Genomic DNA, 13907 nt, shown 5'->3' with positions numbered 1-13907 from the left:
GACTCATTTCTATTAGTTGAATTTTCTTTGTGGGAGAGGGAGCAGTACAGGTGTTAGCCTGAAGCCACCATTTTTTCCTGGGCTGGGGAAGGGAAATCACCCAAGTCTGAGGAATGGGTGGGAAGCATCCCCCTCCGCTCTGTTTCTGGTCTCTGGGAGCAGAGCAGATGGAGCAGTGGGCAACCCCCCCCGCCCACTCCCCAGACCAGGTCCCTGATCTTGTGAGCAGCCAGGAGTCAAGAAGTAGTTGCTCCTCTTCTCCGGTACTGGCAACAGGAACAGGGGAATGTAGAAGCAGGCACTACCTTGCCACACCCCAGACCAGGGACCAGGCAAGGAGCAGCTGCTCCAGTGCCCTCCCATGCCCCTCTCCCTGAAGCATCATGCCTGTACCCCCAAGGAGGAATCCCTGGTCTGGGGAATGGGCAGGGTGCTTTGCCCCACTGCTCCACTTCCCTCCTGGAGCAGACTAGTATCTCTCTAACAAGATTACAAGTGTTCTTTCTCACAAGAGAGCTTCTCTCACAGAGATCCTCCAGAGCGGGGATGTTTCCCCTGGGAGAAATTGACTGTATACTTGTATACTCCTAGTTTCTACCAGTACAGTAGCAATTCTCCCAGTAGGAACATCAGACCTGTTTGATGCAATATCTGGCATATGAAGTCCTGGCAAATGCTGACTTCTTAATGGACACTGTACAGTTCTCAGAAAGGCTGCAGCAGTACTCATTGAACTTGAGGAGATGATGCAGGGCATAGGTATCCCCTAGTGCCATAGAGCACATACGAACAGTAGCCTTTCTGTGGGGGGCAATATCAGTTGCAGCACTTTCTGACTAGGTCCTTGAAATACCCGCTAAAGCAGAAGGAAAGGGGAGCCAGCAGCAGTTAGTGTAGAGCAAACTGTGCTAATTTTGCATGTCTTGTGAATTCCCCTACACAAAAGGAACCCCTGGCTGGCTGTTCAAGCTATAATGAATCTGAACCTCCCTCCTGGTATTTGTATATAACATAATGTTTTATTACATGATTATAAATCAGGAGTTGTTTTATTGAAGATGGCAACAGTAGAAATTGGCATGAAGTTTTCATGTATATACATTTATAACTAATTTTATTTAATTGAAAAATTAATATATATTTTGGTTGCATAGAAAAAGGACTCAAAACATATAAAATGAAATAGAAAGAAATTAGGTATTTTATAGGTATAATACTCCTACAGTACAATACTCCTGCTTTATAGCCCTGAAAAGCAGTGCAGACATTTCAGCTAGCAAGGTTCATATGTGTTTTATTCCTCCTCTCATGTCCAGGCCTCAGGGGAGCCCCAGGATATTCTTTGGATCAAGCCCATCACCTTCCTATTGAAATGGATCCATTGATTGGTATGTCAGGATGAAAATGTAGCTGTATATTTGAAAACACTCTTTTCCACAATTATTGATTAAGCTATATTTGTATATCATGGTTCATTTAACACAGAAAATAGGCAAATATTAATTCTTGTCAATATCAGAGAATTAAAGGCAATACATTTTTATGTCAAATAAACAGTTACATGTGCTGTTTGTTATTAAGGTTCCAAACAATTGGTATTTAAGAAAGCAAACATTTAAGTTAGTTACACTAACAGCCTATGGCTATAATTCTGTTCTTTTACCAGAATCATGTAATGCAGTAAAATCTGGGGCTGTGCTTGAGGTTGCATGTTGTTAATATTTTCATTTGTAAGACTGGTCTTGTGGAGAATGGCTACAGTAGTTTTGTCAGCTGCGCTGTTTGAATCACAGTCTAAATTTGCAGATTATTCTAGATAATTATGTGTAATTAAATTAGTGGAATATGGATTTTTAATTTAATTAAAATTAAATTAACACCATTGTAAATGAATTGGAATATGTTTCTTCTCTTAATGTTGTAAACATGTAAGAACGGGTTATCGGGGCTTATTTTTGTTTTGGTTTGTTGGTAAACCCTTGGTTTGGCTTTCTTAATCAGAATTTTTAGATAGAACTTGTAGGGAGGATTTCTTACAGCAGTTTTTGGAAACATCAAGAGGCCTGTTTGAAGAATAAATAGCTTGAGATGAGTAGCTCAGTTTCTTTCCTACTAATATTCATGGTTGAAGGTCTTGACAATAAGGTGCTGTCTTTTTATTTCGTGTATTTGTTTTTATAAACATGTTGAAAAAAGATTGCTTTCTTAGTGGTCTGTGAAGGATTTCAACACAATGACCCAAAGTAAGATAAAAGAATTTTAATATTACCAGTTTCTGTTCCTAATGATTGGAGAAATTAGACAAATTCTGGCTACACGGAAGTAAAGAACACGTTAGTCTCTTGGGGTGTGCTTACACACTACATGCAGCACATGTTAGCTTCAAAAAATGCTAGGTCATAATTAAAGTTTACTCCCTGACTGTCCTGCTTGCCCAGCTCTATAGCACCAGCATATATCCAGACACCTCCAGCCCTAGTACATACACCCCCCCCAGCACATACACACACACCAGGCCCAGCATGCACACAGCCCAGCCCCAACACAAGCACTCTCACACAGTCCCAGCCCCAGTGCATGCATGTGCATACACACACACACAGAGTCCCAGTACCCCCCCAGCCCCAGTGCATGTATGTGTACACACACACAACCACTCCTAGCTTCAGACTTGCTTTTGGCTGCAGTTGCCACTGACCTGGACAGCTAGAATGCATGGGGCAGCAGTGGCAGTGGGGGTGCTATCCCTGACTGTGCGGGGCTGCACATAGCCCAGAAGCATGCAGGGAACCTGCCGTCACTGCTGCTGGTGGCAACAGCCAGAGGTGTGTACACATCCCTTCACCACCAGTCATTTGGTGATGGAGGGTGCTCCCTGCATTTTCCCAGGCTATGTTGCAACCCAACACAGTCAGAAGTGGAACCCCCTGCTGCTGCAGCTGTCCCCATGTGCTGACTGTTCTGCTTGGGAGCCAAAGGGAACTCTGGGGATAAGGGATGTATGTGCACATGTGCTGGGGCTGTGTGTGTGTGTATGTGTGTGTGTGTGTGTGTGTGTGTGTGTGTCTGTCTGTCTGTCTGTCCGTCTGTCCCAGTGGCCTCCCCTGTATCCTGGCAGCTCCCTGTCTCCCTCTGCTGCTTCCCCACTTTCATCACTCACCAGCTATTGCTCTGCTGTGCAGCCTGTCATAGCAGGGGCATCGGAGTCCAGGAGGACAGCTAAGCCATCTAGGAGTAGTGCCTTCCTGGGATGCTGAAGGACATTGGTCATTTTAACTCCATGGAACATTTAGAAATTAAGATAAATCAAGCTAGCCAGCACAGCTCAAAGATAATCTTTGCCTCAAGTGGCATAACTTTAAGACACCTAGAAGGCACTTAGCACTTGTTAATGAGCCTGAATATGTGATCATTCAATTTTAAGTGCCCTTAACAAGAACTGATTGTAACATGTAATCTCATCCTTATTCCCAATCCTCATTGACTCAAAGCTTCATTTTAGAGTTGGCAGCTAGAAGGGTTGTAGCCAAATTTCATTACTCAATAAACTTTCCTCTAACTAGAGGATTTTCAGGTGACATTACTCTTCTTAAAATTATCTTCGGTACCCCAATTCCATGCACAGGTAGGGTGCTGAGAGATCCCACAGGGTGTAAATAGTTTAATTTGAGTGAGACTGCCTTTCCTAAGATCCAGATCACATAACAAAACCTGAATTCGTCACCATTGAGGATACAATTCAGAAAATTTACCTCATACAGTATATTTTTCTTTACCTTGGTATTATAAATGGACCTCCTCCATTTCCCTTGCTATGTTTTGCTGCAGTTGTATTGGAGAATACTCCAGCAGGATACTTAAAATATTAGCACATATTATACAATGTGTTAGGCAGTAAAGAAGGAATTGTCGCATCCTGTAAAATCTATTGTCTTATTCAAAGGGAAACCTGAAAACTCACAATAATTTCATATTTCTGACATCCAGTATAGATAGCTCTAAATGTTTATATTCAAAGTGCTTACTCAACAACAAATTCACAGTTCATTGAAAGTTAAATGTATTCATTTTCTCCTGTAAGTGCATGACAGGAAGGTGTTGGAATGGCTTGCTTGTAAATGTGTTTTGCATTTCTTTACAGCCAATAACTCTGGTGTGAACAAACGGCAGATCACAGACCTCGTGGATCAGAGTATTCAGATCAATGCACATTGTTTTGTGGTCACAGCAGATAATCGCTACATTCTTATCTGTGGCTTCTGGGACAAGAGCTTTCGGGTTTATTCTACAGAAACAGGTGACCCTAAACACAACAACATATGTCCTATGTGCTTTTATGTCTTCAAGTGCCTTTTCATCACAGTATCATATCTAATGGCAGTTTATAAAATTCTTCCTTTAAAAATATCTGCTTGTGATAGCTGTAGGATGCTATTCTGAAAATGAAAGATGTAACAGATAACCAAAAATCTTTAGACTTTGCTAATGAAAACTATTCAGATTATGGTGACATCAGTTAATCAATCACTTATGTTAAAAAGTGAACTCAAGCTATTTATTTCAAGATGTTTTAATTGTGTTGATTAATTTGTTTTACATGGACTAAGTATCCAGTTGTTCAATTTACATAATACTAAATGGTTATTATTTGCTCAATCGAAGGGAAAATGATACACTGTGAGTAGCCAGTGAAAAAAATTATTTATTTATTTGCTTTTGTTTTATGCTCTAATCTAGTTTCCCTTACAAAACATTCAAGGCGTGTGTTACTCAAAAAATGACTGAAGCATTAGAAAGACATGATGATCATTGTAAACCTGCAGTTGACATTAGTGTGGGACAAATACAGACTCTTCCAGTATAATAATGTAACATCATTATGGAATGGTTCATTTTATTTCTATAATGACTGTCATTTGTAAAACTATGAAATCATTTTTAAAAAACCATGAATTCAGTAATGATGGAGGAGTGACTGTTTTAATATTCATGACCAAGGCTTGGTGTGTGGCTGCTCTCCACAGAACCCTGGTACAAGGATCACAAAGGGGAGTAATTTAGATCTCACCTTTGTAATTCCCTGAGCCTACTATCACCTGTAGGTTACTCTAATTAAGGTTGCTAGGGCCAAATTATTGCTGAATTATATATCCTTAATTTTATCTTGTTAAAATGTGAATATACTTAGAAGTTTACAAATAGTCCCAGAAACAGAACTCATCTTTTTTTTCCCCTCCCCCTCCAGGAAAATTAACTCAGATTGTATTTGGCCATTGGGACGTAGTCACTTGCCTAGCCAGATCAGAGTCCTATATTGGTGGTGATTGTTACATTGTCTCTGGGTCTCGTGATGCTACACTGCTTCTGTGGTACTGGAGTGGCAGACACCATATTATAGGTGACAATCCAAATAGCAGTAAGTATATATTGTGAGAAACAGCTTCCAGAGGGGGGCTATATTTTGCATGCTGATTTTTAAAATTCTTTCCATTAACTTAAAAAAACATAAAATGTATATATTATGCTGGTAAACTGCAGATATTATATAATATTGAATCTGTTGTCATAGGCTATTAGTTCAGAACTAAGCAACTATAAATATGTAAATGGTTGGTATAAAAATAACATTTTTTTCTAAATAATTTCAAGGCCAAAACTTAACTTCAAAATAACACAGAAAGATGACATTAAGACTTTAAGTGATGGGAAATGTCTATATATATTGTGCATTTTTCCTTCTGCATAGGTATTTTCATTTCATTTGCGTTCATTAGCTTTTGCTATTGTGTCAGGGGATGTCCTCTTGTTTAATTCTAACCTGATATTCCAGCTGATGTGATTGAATAAAAATAGAGGAAGATAAAAGATCAGGAAGAATTCCTGTGGCATTAGTAGAGGAAAGCTAGATTTGTTGTTATAGATATCCCTTAATTTTTTTGAGTGAGTAGTGAGCTAGCAATAGTACTTTGTAAATGATGGACACACAATAGCAATAGCTTACATTTGAATTGGAGAATACCTGAAGTGCTCTACAGGCTCATAAATTATAGGGATCCCTTCAACTGCAAATGGAATACCACCATTTGTAAAGGGGAGAAAATAAACAGTGCATCACAGCAGATTTATATCTAATTCAATGCAAATTTTTGTTTCAAGTATTGCTTCCAACCTGCATACCAGGATTATTTTCAACCAAATATTATTGCCTTGAATAAATGTCTGAAAATCCATCACTCTCAATTTTGGTCCTTCAGTGCAGAGTACTGACTGGAGGCAGTTGTAGAGCTGTCAACAACATGCATCTGAGTGAAAAGGAGTCAACACCTGAATATCTCATGAAAAAGTGCTTTCTCTCAAGAAAAGAAGAAATATTTATTCATTTGATTTAATAACAGCAGTTTGTTTTGTGTATTATACTTATCTTTTTTTTGTTGCTTATCTTTTATCAATGGGAGCAAATTGGAGACAGAAAGAAAATGCACCTTATGTTCTTATCATAGAATTAAGACTTTTTTTTATCTGATGAATGCCAAAGACTAGAGGAAAAGACCAAATTGGCAATTGTTAAGTTCCAGTGACTTCCAACAACTATGTATAGATACATATCTGGTTGAACAACGTCCCCAGAAGGAGAATCGATCTAAAGAGAAATTTCACTTCGGGATTTTTCTCTATAGCCAGTGCTTGAGTTGTATAGGTAATCCATACTAAAACTTCTGTGCAAACAACAAGAAGAAGGAAAAACTAACTCTGTTCATTGAGAGGAAAAAGCAAGATTCTGTTTTCCATTTATCTTCATGTAACAGCATGGGACCTGAAGAACTTTATCATAGCTATATAGAGACATTCAGTTTTTCCTGGGAGAATTGGTGCTTGTATGAACCACAAGTGCACAAATGGCTACTCCAGGAGAAAAATAACCCCAGGAAAAACAGTGTAATATATCTTCTTGGAGAGTTTATCTTGGGAAAATGAACTTCTATACACATATCTTCTGAGAGAAGCTGCAACACAGTCCTCTGGCATCTCAGCATTCAGACATTCAGTTTTTTCAGGGACTGGATTAGATAACCTTGTGAGGTCCCTTTCAGCTGTACTTTTCTACAACCTTATATCTGGATGTGATAGTTCCTAAGAGAAGGGATTAGCAAGTTACAGCCCACAGGCTGAATCCAGCCCATGGAACCGCTGGATCCATTGCCACAGATGTGGAGCTTCAGCAGCATTTGATGATGGAGGACTTTGGTTGTGGGCACTCTTCTCATGCCACCACAGAGGCACAAAGTGTTAGTACCAGGGTTCAAGAACCCAGCTACCCATTCACTTCTGACCTAGGATGGGTCATTCCAATCTGTAGCCAGAAAAGGTTTTCTGCCTCTGCCTAAGAGAGTTCAGCATTGCTGTTTGGGGTCTATGGTTACAAATGTCAACTCATAATTGCTTGAAAGGTATATAATTTTAAGTATATGAGGTCTAAAATATGGTATTATTCAGCTAATGGAAATCCCAGTTTGAAAAATTAATCTAATGCTTTCTATAGAGGCATCTGCACAGACAAATGAATGTGAGCTGGTAATTCAGGCAGGCAGTCCTCAGGCTGTTTTTAATCTAGCAAACACAGGGAGCAATAGGCATGAACCCACAACCTCACAGACTTCATCTTAGGCTGTATGAGCCTTCTGGGGTATAAGCGCAGGTTGCTAGCCTATACTGAAGTCTCTGCTGCCATATCTTTTATACTATTTTACCCAGGCTAGCTAAATTAAAACTATTGGAGGTGTGTGCCTGCTAGTACTACTACATTTACACCTTTATTTGCTGTGTAGACCTACTTAAAACTCTTCTTGATAAAACTGTACTTTAACTTTTCAAAAACACATCAAGAAGCATGCCCACCCAGCCATTTAGAATTCTTTATATAGTTTGTAAATCTTTCTTTTAGATTATCAAGATAACTTAAATTTGCATCCCTAGCCTGAAAGAGTTTACCCTCCCATGGCCATGTTTTCAGGTTGTTGGATGAGTGGCTGATTTGCACTATAATAATCTTCACAAGGATGAAATGTCATTGTATATGTATCTTACACGCTTTACAAAGATTTTTTTGTGGCTTTTATACTACATTGATATTGTTAAGTCAGTGGTTTTGTAAAAAATATTTCTTTGTAGCATCTACTGGTCTTCTAGCTTTACTGCTACCAGATTAAGGTTTATCTTGTAGGAAAAATGAAAGTGAGATGTTCACTGTAGGTTAAATCCAATTAGTTAACATCTTAAGAATGGATCTCTAGAAAGATGTAGATGGTATTTTCAGAAAAGGATTAGTTGCTTAAAAACTGTCATCTGGAGACTTAGATAAGGTATTTTATATTGCAGACTGTGAGGAGGTGAAGAATTCAAAGAAAAATGTCAGGCTATAGTAATTATCTAGGTTAGGTGCTTGACTTTATAATGATCTTTTAAGCTGAAAGACAGTTAATTATCAATTTCAGCTTCAATGCATCCAATTACCAAAAGGAACTTTAGTTGTTTCAGAAAACTGTTAAATAAAAAACATCTTTCCTAAAATACTTCATAGTTTTAAACATTGTATATATTTAGTTAAAAACGTATAGCTTGTTCTAATTAAAAAAAACCAAACATCGTGATTACAATGGATAGATTATCTCAGAATGCATTGTAATAAAAGATTGTCAAATGAGGTCCTTACCATCTTTGTTACAGTTCTTGAGAATCTAGAAATTAGCTGGGGTCCTTGCTAAGCACCACGTATCAGTAATCTAATCTGTCAAACTCACGCGGAACTCCCTACTAAAGAACCGATGTAGACATTGTCCTCAGTGGATGACCTTAGTTTATGACTGCCTGTGTGGAAACTATTGTATCCACTCTGGTTTTAATAGGATGGATGAGAAATAATTATGGTTTAGATACTTTAGAGTCTGGCAAAAAGCTGCTCCAGTTCCATAGTTAAAAAATATGCTCATTTGAGGAGGGCCGTGTGGAGTTTTACTAAATTTATCACTTAACACATGTTCCGTAACAGTCCAAAACCCTGTAAAATAGTAATGAAAGAAAAACCTGTCCTTCTCCAGTTTGTTTCCTTAGTTTTAAGTTTAAGTTGGTGGGGATTTACAAAACTGAAATGTTAACATGTTTTCAGGGACTTAAGCAGAGTGGAATAAGAGCACACTTAAGTGCCATAGGTTCTGATTCTAAGTGTTTGCAAAAGCATTCCCCCTATGTCAGATATTTTAGGGGAAGATTTTCAAAGTACAGATAGGAGTTATGTCATCACTCCAAAGTAATTAACTATGTAAATCTCTCCCTTTAGTGTTTAATATTATGTTTGAGGAATCTTTTTTGGAAGAAAAACATTGTAAAAATATGTTTTAATTTGTGAAGGGACAGTGGATTCAAGGGGAGCAGCAGAGATTTTCATTTTTAAAGAAATGGCTGGGCAATGTGAACTCCTGCATTTGAGAGATTAAATAAAAAAAGTTATCGTAGGAAACCATTAAATTCTATTACCAATTCAAGTTTTTTATTTTATGATTTTCAGGAATTTGCTTTAGGTTAGTACTAATTTGTATACAGATTTCTTTTCACATAGTAACTGTATTAGGCCTCATAAAAGGAGCACCAAAAACTGTGAGATGCACTATAGTTCAATCCATATTTTTATAGTTGTTTTATTTGCATATTTTATGATTGTTTTCTTGAATGTCTCTTTCAACCAAGTGACTTTGATAATAGAGAAGTATCTCAGAGTCTTTGAATAGATACCTAAAGAGATGATAGAATTGCAGAAATGTGAGGGACAGATGCTTTCATCTGAAACAGACACAAATTCAGAAACTAATTTGGAAGTGATAAAAATTAATTTGCACACTTTAATTGGAACCAGCCTCTTGCATGAAAGGAAGGAGAACAGAGTCGGCAGCTTGTGCTAAAAGCTGATTGAATTTTTTGTCAGGTAGGTATGTTGGACTTGGCCGCTTATCCTCTTGAGCCTCTCTGTGCAATATATTACATTCAGCCTCTGACTGGTGTTCTTTAAAAGGATCAATGCTATTCCTGTTTTGTCCCCAGAGCCTGAAATTTCATTGATCTTGGGACTTGACATTTCTCATTACATACTGTAGCTTCTAACAGAATAGTCGCGAGAGGTGTGATTTAACCCTGCTTTTTCTAACTGTGGTTCCATTGACCATTATAAATATACTGTGCCTATCACCCAGAGCTCAATTTTAGATACCATTATGCTGTATACTCCTTAAAGCTGCTACGTATTTATTGTATCTCAGTGAGTATATACATAGTATACATATACTTGAAAGGTAGGCTGGGTACTTCTGTAAAGGAGCCTAGCAACATATCCTACTCTTTTATTTAGGGCTATAGAAAATTCTTCAAAGTACCATTTTTACTTTAGAATTATTATTTCTGGAACTATTACTCTAGGTGCACATCCCAGATTTAAAAGATTCTGTAAATATATACTTTAAGGGGGAGTTTTTTGTGCCTCAGAATGCCCACTGTATCTTTACAGTTTGATTTCTTTAAACGTTAAGAGGAAAACATTTTTAAATATAGCCCTAAAATGTCTTGCACTGTATAGATTTCATAGACATTAGGGCTGGAAGGGACCTCACAAGATCATCGGGCAAAGGCCTGATGGGCAGGCAGCCTGGAGGGGTCAAATGATCCCAGCAAGATAGACATCTAAGTGTTTTTTAAAGGAATCCAGCATAGGTGCCTGCATCACCTCTGGGGAGAGTCTGTTACAGGCCCTGGGGACTTGGACAGTAAAGAAGTTTTTCTTTATGTCCAGCCTAAAATGGTCTTCCAAGAGTTTGTGACCATTAGACCTTGTCTTCCCATGGGGTGCCCTGTTGAACAGATGTTCTCCCAGTTCCTGGTGCACACCCTTTATATACTTACAGGCTGCCACCAAGTCAACCCTGAGCCTATGCTTTTCTAGGCTGAAGAGTCCCAAGACTCTCAGCCTCTCCTCATAAGGCCTACTCTCTTGTCCTGTAATCATTCATATGGCTCTCCTATGGACTTTCTCAAGCTTCTGCATGTCCTTTCTGAATTGCAAAGCCCAGAACTGGACACAGTATTCCAGCTGTGGTCTCACCAAGGCTGAGTAAAGTGGGAGGATGACTTCCTGGGTCTTGTTTAAGATGTGTGGGAAGATGCTGGCCAGAGTTTTGTTTGCTTTGCCAGCTGTGATGTTGCACTGGTGGCTCATGTTCATCTTGTGGTCAGTCATGATCCCCCAGGTCTCTTTCAGACATGGTGCTAGCTAGCGTAGCACTGCCAAACCTTTAAGTGTGGTGTGGGTTCTTTCTCGAGATGCAAATGAACAAATGTCTGTACAGTTATGTTTGCACTGTAGTATCAGCTTTGCATGTGTAAATGTCTGTTTTGTATGAGCAGTTACACACTTGTGTACTTGACACCCCAAATTTTGTATTTTGACCTCTTGCTTCTAGTCATCCAAAATATGTCTATAGCAGATACTGAGTGGCAGAGCTTCATTGTAAATAAGCCCCTCCCTTTACAGTCCCACTGCAACAACCCAGTGGAAGCTCACATGAAGCATTTGGTGTTATCTCTACCCATTATTTTTTTTGTGCTATACACAATAGTAAATGAACTTTTTTGGATCTCTCCTGTGGAGATATTTCAGAGGTGTGAAAAGGTGCATTGAAGTAAGGTAGCAGTGACATTTAGAATTTCATCAACACATCTCAAAGCAAAGCACCACTACACTTTTACAGATGGGATCAATAAATCACAAAGAAGTCAAATGACTCTCTCAATTTCTCCAGGTAACTTAGTGGGAAACCAAGATAAAAAGCCAGGTGTCCCATGTTCTTAGTACTGGAGCACATGGTATTTTTACTCTTAGATTTCTTCCAGCTATCCAGCTCCTGCAATATTTTGCCTGTGCTTTCTATTTTGGATTCACTGAGGCAAAATTCATTGTTTGTTGTTTTATTTTGGATTGCACCAATGTAGCCTCAGGTATACCTAGACTTCCCCAACAAATGTTCTTCAAAATCTTCAGTGAAGGGTATGCAACAACAGCTTTTGCTAACAGACCAGTTTGCCAGAGACAAGATACTGTGATAGTTGTCTTGAACTTAATGTTATAAAAAGCCTTTCTTCTTAAAACATCCACCCATTATGTGATGAACATTATGATCAGCAAATTTCCCTAAGTAGAGATCTGCAACATTTTAGCCTGATAATTTCATTAGAATGCATGCATATTTTATAGGATTGTGAAGGGTTAAGATTATTATTTTATTTCACCAGCAGAAAAAGCACAGCACCTTCAAAGCTTTTAGTTTGTGTGGATTAGCTCTTAAGGCACCAGCAATAAGAAACTGCTATATCATAGACATGTTTATTGTTTACCACCTACAGGTCAGTTATAGGCCAGTGCTTGCTTTGATCAAAGTTAATGATCAAGTGAAACTATAGGATTTGACCATCTTTCTAAATATGGCTTTTCCAAAATGTACACAATTAATTCCTGCAAGTGGCATGTTATTGATGGGGTGGGGAGGAACCCCAGGACTTTAAAATTAATCATTACATTGTTCATATTTCTTTTTAGCTTTAAAAACAGAACATCTCCCCAAGAAGAGCTTTACAGATGCATTATGCATTGTATTTTTATGACAGAGCACCAAAAATCTTTTATTTTAAACTTGGCTAAAGAACTGAGTTGCTGGAGAAAGACCTCAGACATATGCATTACCTTTTTTTTCCTATAATGATTCAGTTCAGAGGTGCCACATTGGGAAAATTACTTTGAGCATATAGTGATGGTGTTTCAATTCATAGTGGGGTAGTTTCACCTGCAGCTCCCTCAGTACCATAGCCTTTGACCTCTGGCTGCATCTATCAGTGCTGATGTGACAGTGACAGAATATTTTGCTAGCTTTTGAACAAATGCTGGGGTTCATGACTTCTTTCTTTTGCAATGAAATACAGCATCAGGTTCTCTTTACCGTGCCTTCATCTATGGAAAGTTTATCATATGAAAGGAAGCTAAAGGAGCTTTGTTCATTTAATCTACCAAAACACAGGCTGAGGGTGATATGATTTGTCTGTAAAAAATATATTGGGGAAAGGAGTATGCACTAGAGAGGAAGAGCTATTGGATCAAAAATAAATGGATCTAAACTGGCCATGAAAAAAATTAAGCTGGAAATAAGATAGTTTCATAGTGTTAAATGAACAAAGCTCCTTTAGCCTCCTTTCATATGATAAACTTTCCATAGATGAAGGCATGGTAGAGAGAACCTGACGCTGTATTTCATTGCAAAAGAAAGAAGTCAAAGAAAGAAGATGGTGTCTTACCATCCAGAATATCTGGAACAGCCTTCCAGGAGGAACGGTGGGAGTGAAAGATTGAACTAGCTAGATAGATTATGAAGGAGATTATATAACATGGTTGCCTCGGACTTGAAGATTCAGGAGATTCTTTCCCATCCTATCATCCTAAAGCAAGATACCTAATTTTGCTTTAAAGACCACAAGCAATGGACAGTCCACTAATGTCCCTGGATATAGACTATTTGAATGTTTAATTACTCTCACTGCTAAGAAATTGTGTTTTATTTCGAGATTCCACTTGTCTAGCTTTAACTTCAGCCACTGCATTTTGCTATGCCTTTGTGTAAAAGATAGAAAATATATCTAATAGCATGAAACTTTTAAATCTATAAGGAACTAACTCAGTAATCAAGTCACCTTTCAACTTCCTATTTAATAAAAAAAAATAAAAAATAAAAAAATAAAAATAAAAAAAAAAACACACTCAGGTAGGCTCTGGAGCGGTGAGAGATGCGCGGGTGAAGCCCCCCAGACACCCCCTCAGCAGC

General features: G+C 38.3%; 1 protein-coding gene across 1 annotated transcript in view; it reads left to right on the top strand.

Moving 5' to 3' along the window:
• The window catches only part of LOC109306591 (neurobeachin), a 529566-nt gene that overhangs the window by 505484 nt on the left and 10175 nt on the right, over positions 1–13907 (top strand). Inside the window, exons 29-31 of the mRNA XM_019530077.1 lie at positions 1317–1388; positions 4142–4297; positions 5246–5416. Coding sequence (XP_019385622.1) covers positions 1317–1388; positions 4142–4297; positions 5246–5416 — 399 coding nt within the window. The remainder of the gene's footprint in view (positions 1–1316; positions 1389–4141; positions 4298–5245; positions 5417–13907) is intronic.

The sequence above is a fragment of the Crocodylus porosus genome, unplaced genomic scaffold (assembly GCF_001723895.1).
Source record: "Crocodylus porosus isolate Cpor-Errol unplaced genomic scaffold, CroPor_comp1, whole genome shotgun sequence".
Classification (NCBI taxonomy): domain Eukaryota; kingdom Metazoa; phylum Chordata; order Crocodylia; family Crocodylidae; genus Crocodylus; species Crocodylus porosus.
Note: the sequence above shows the minus strand (reverse complement) of the source record. Positions and strands in the feature narration are given on the sequence as shown.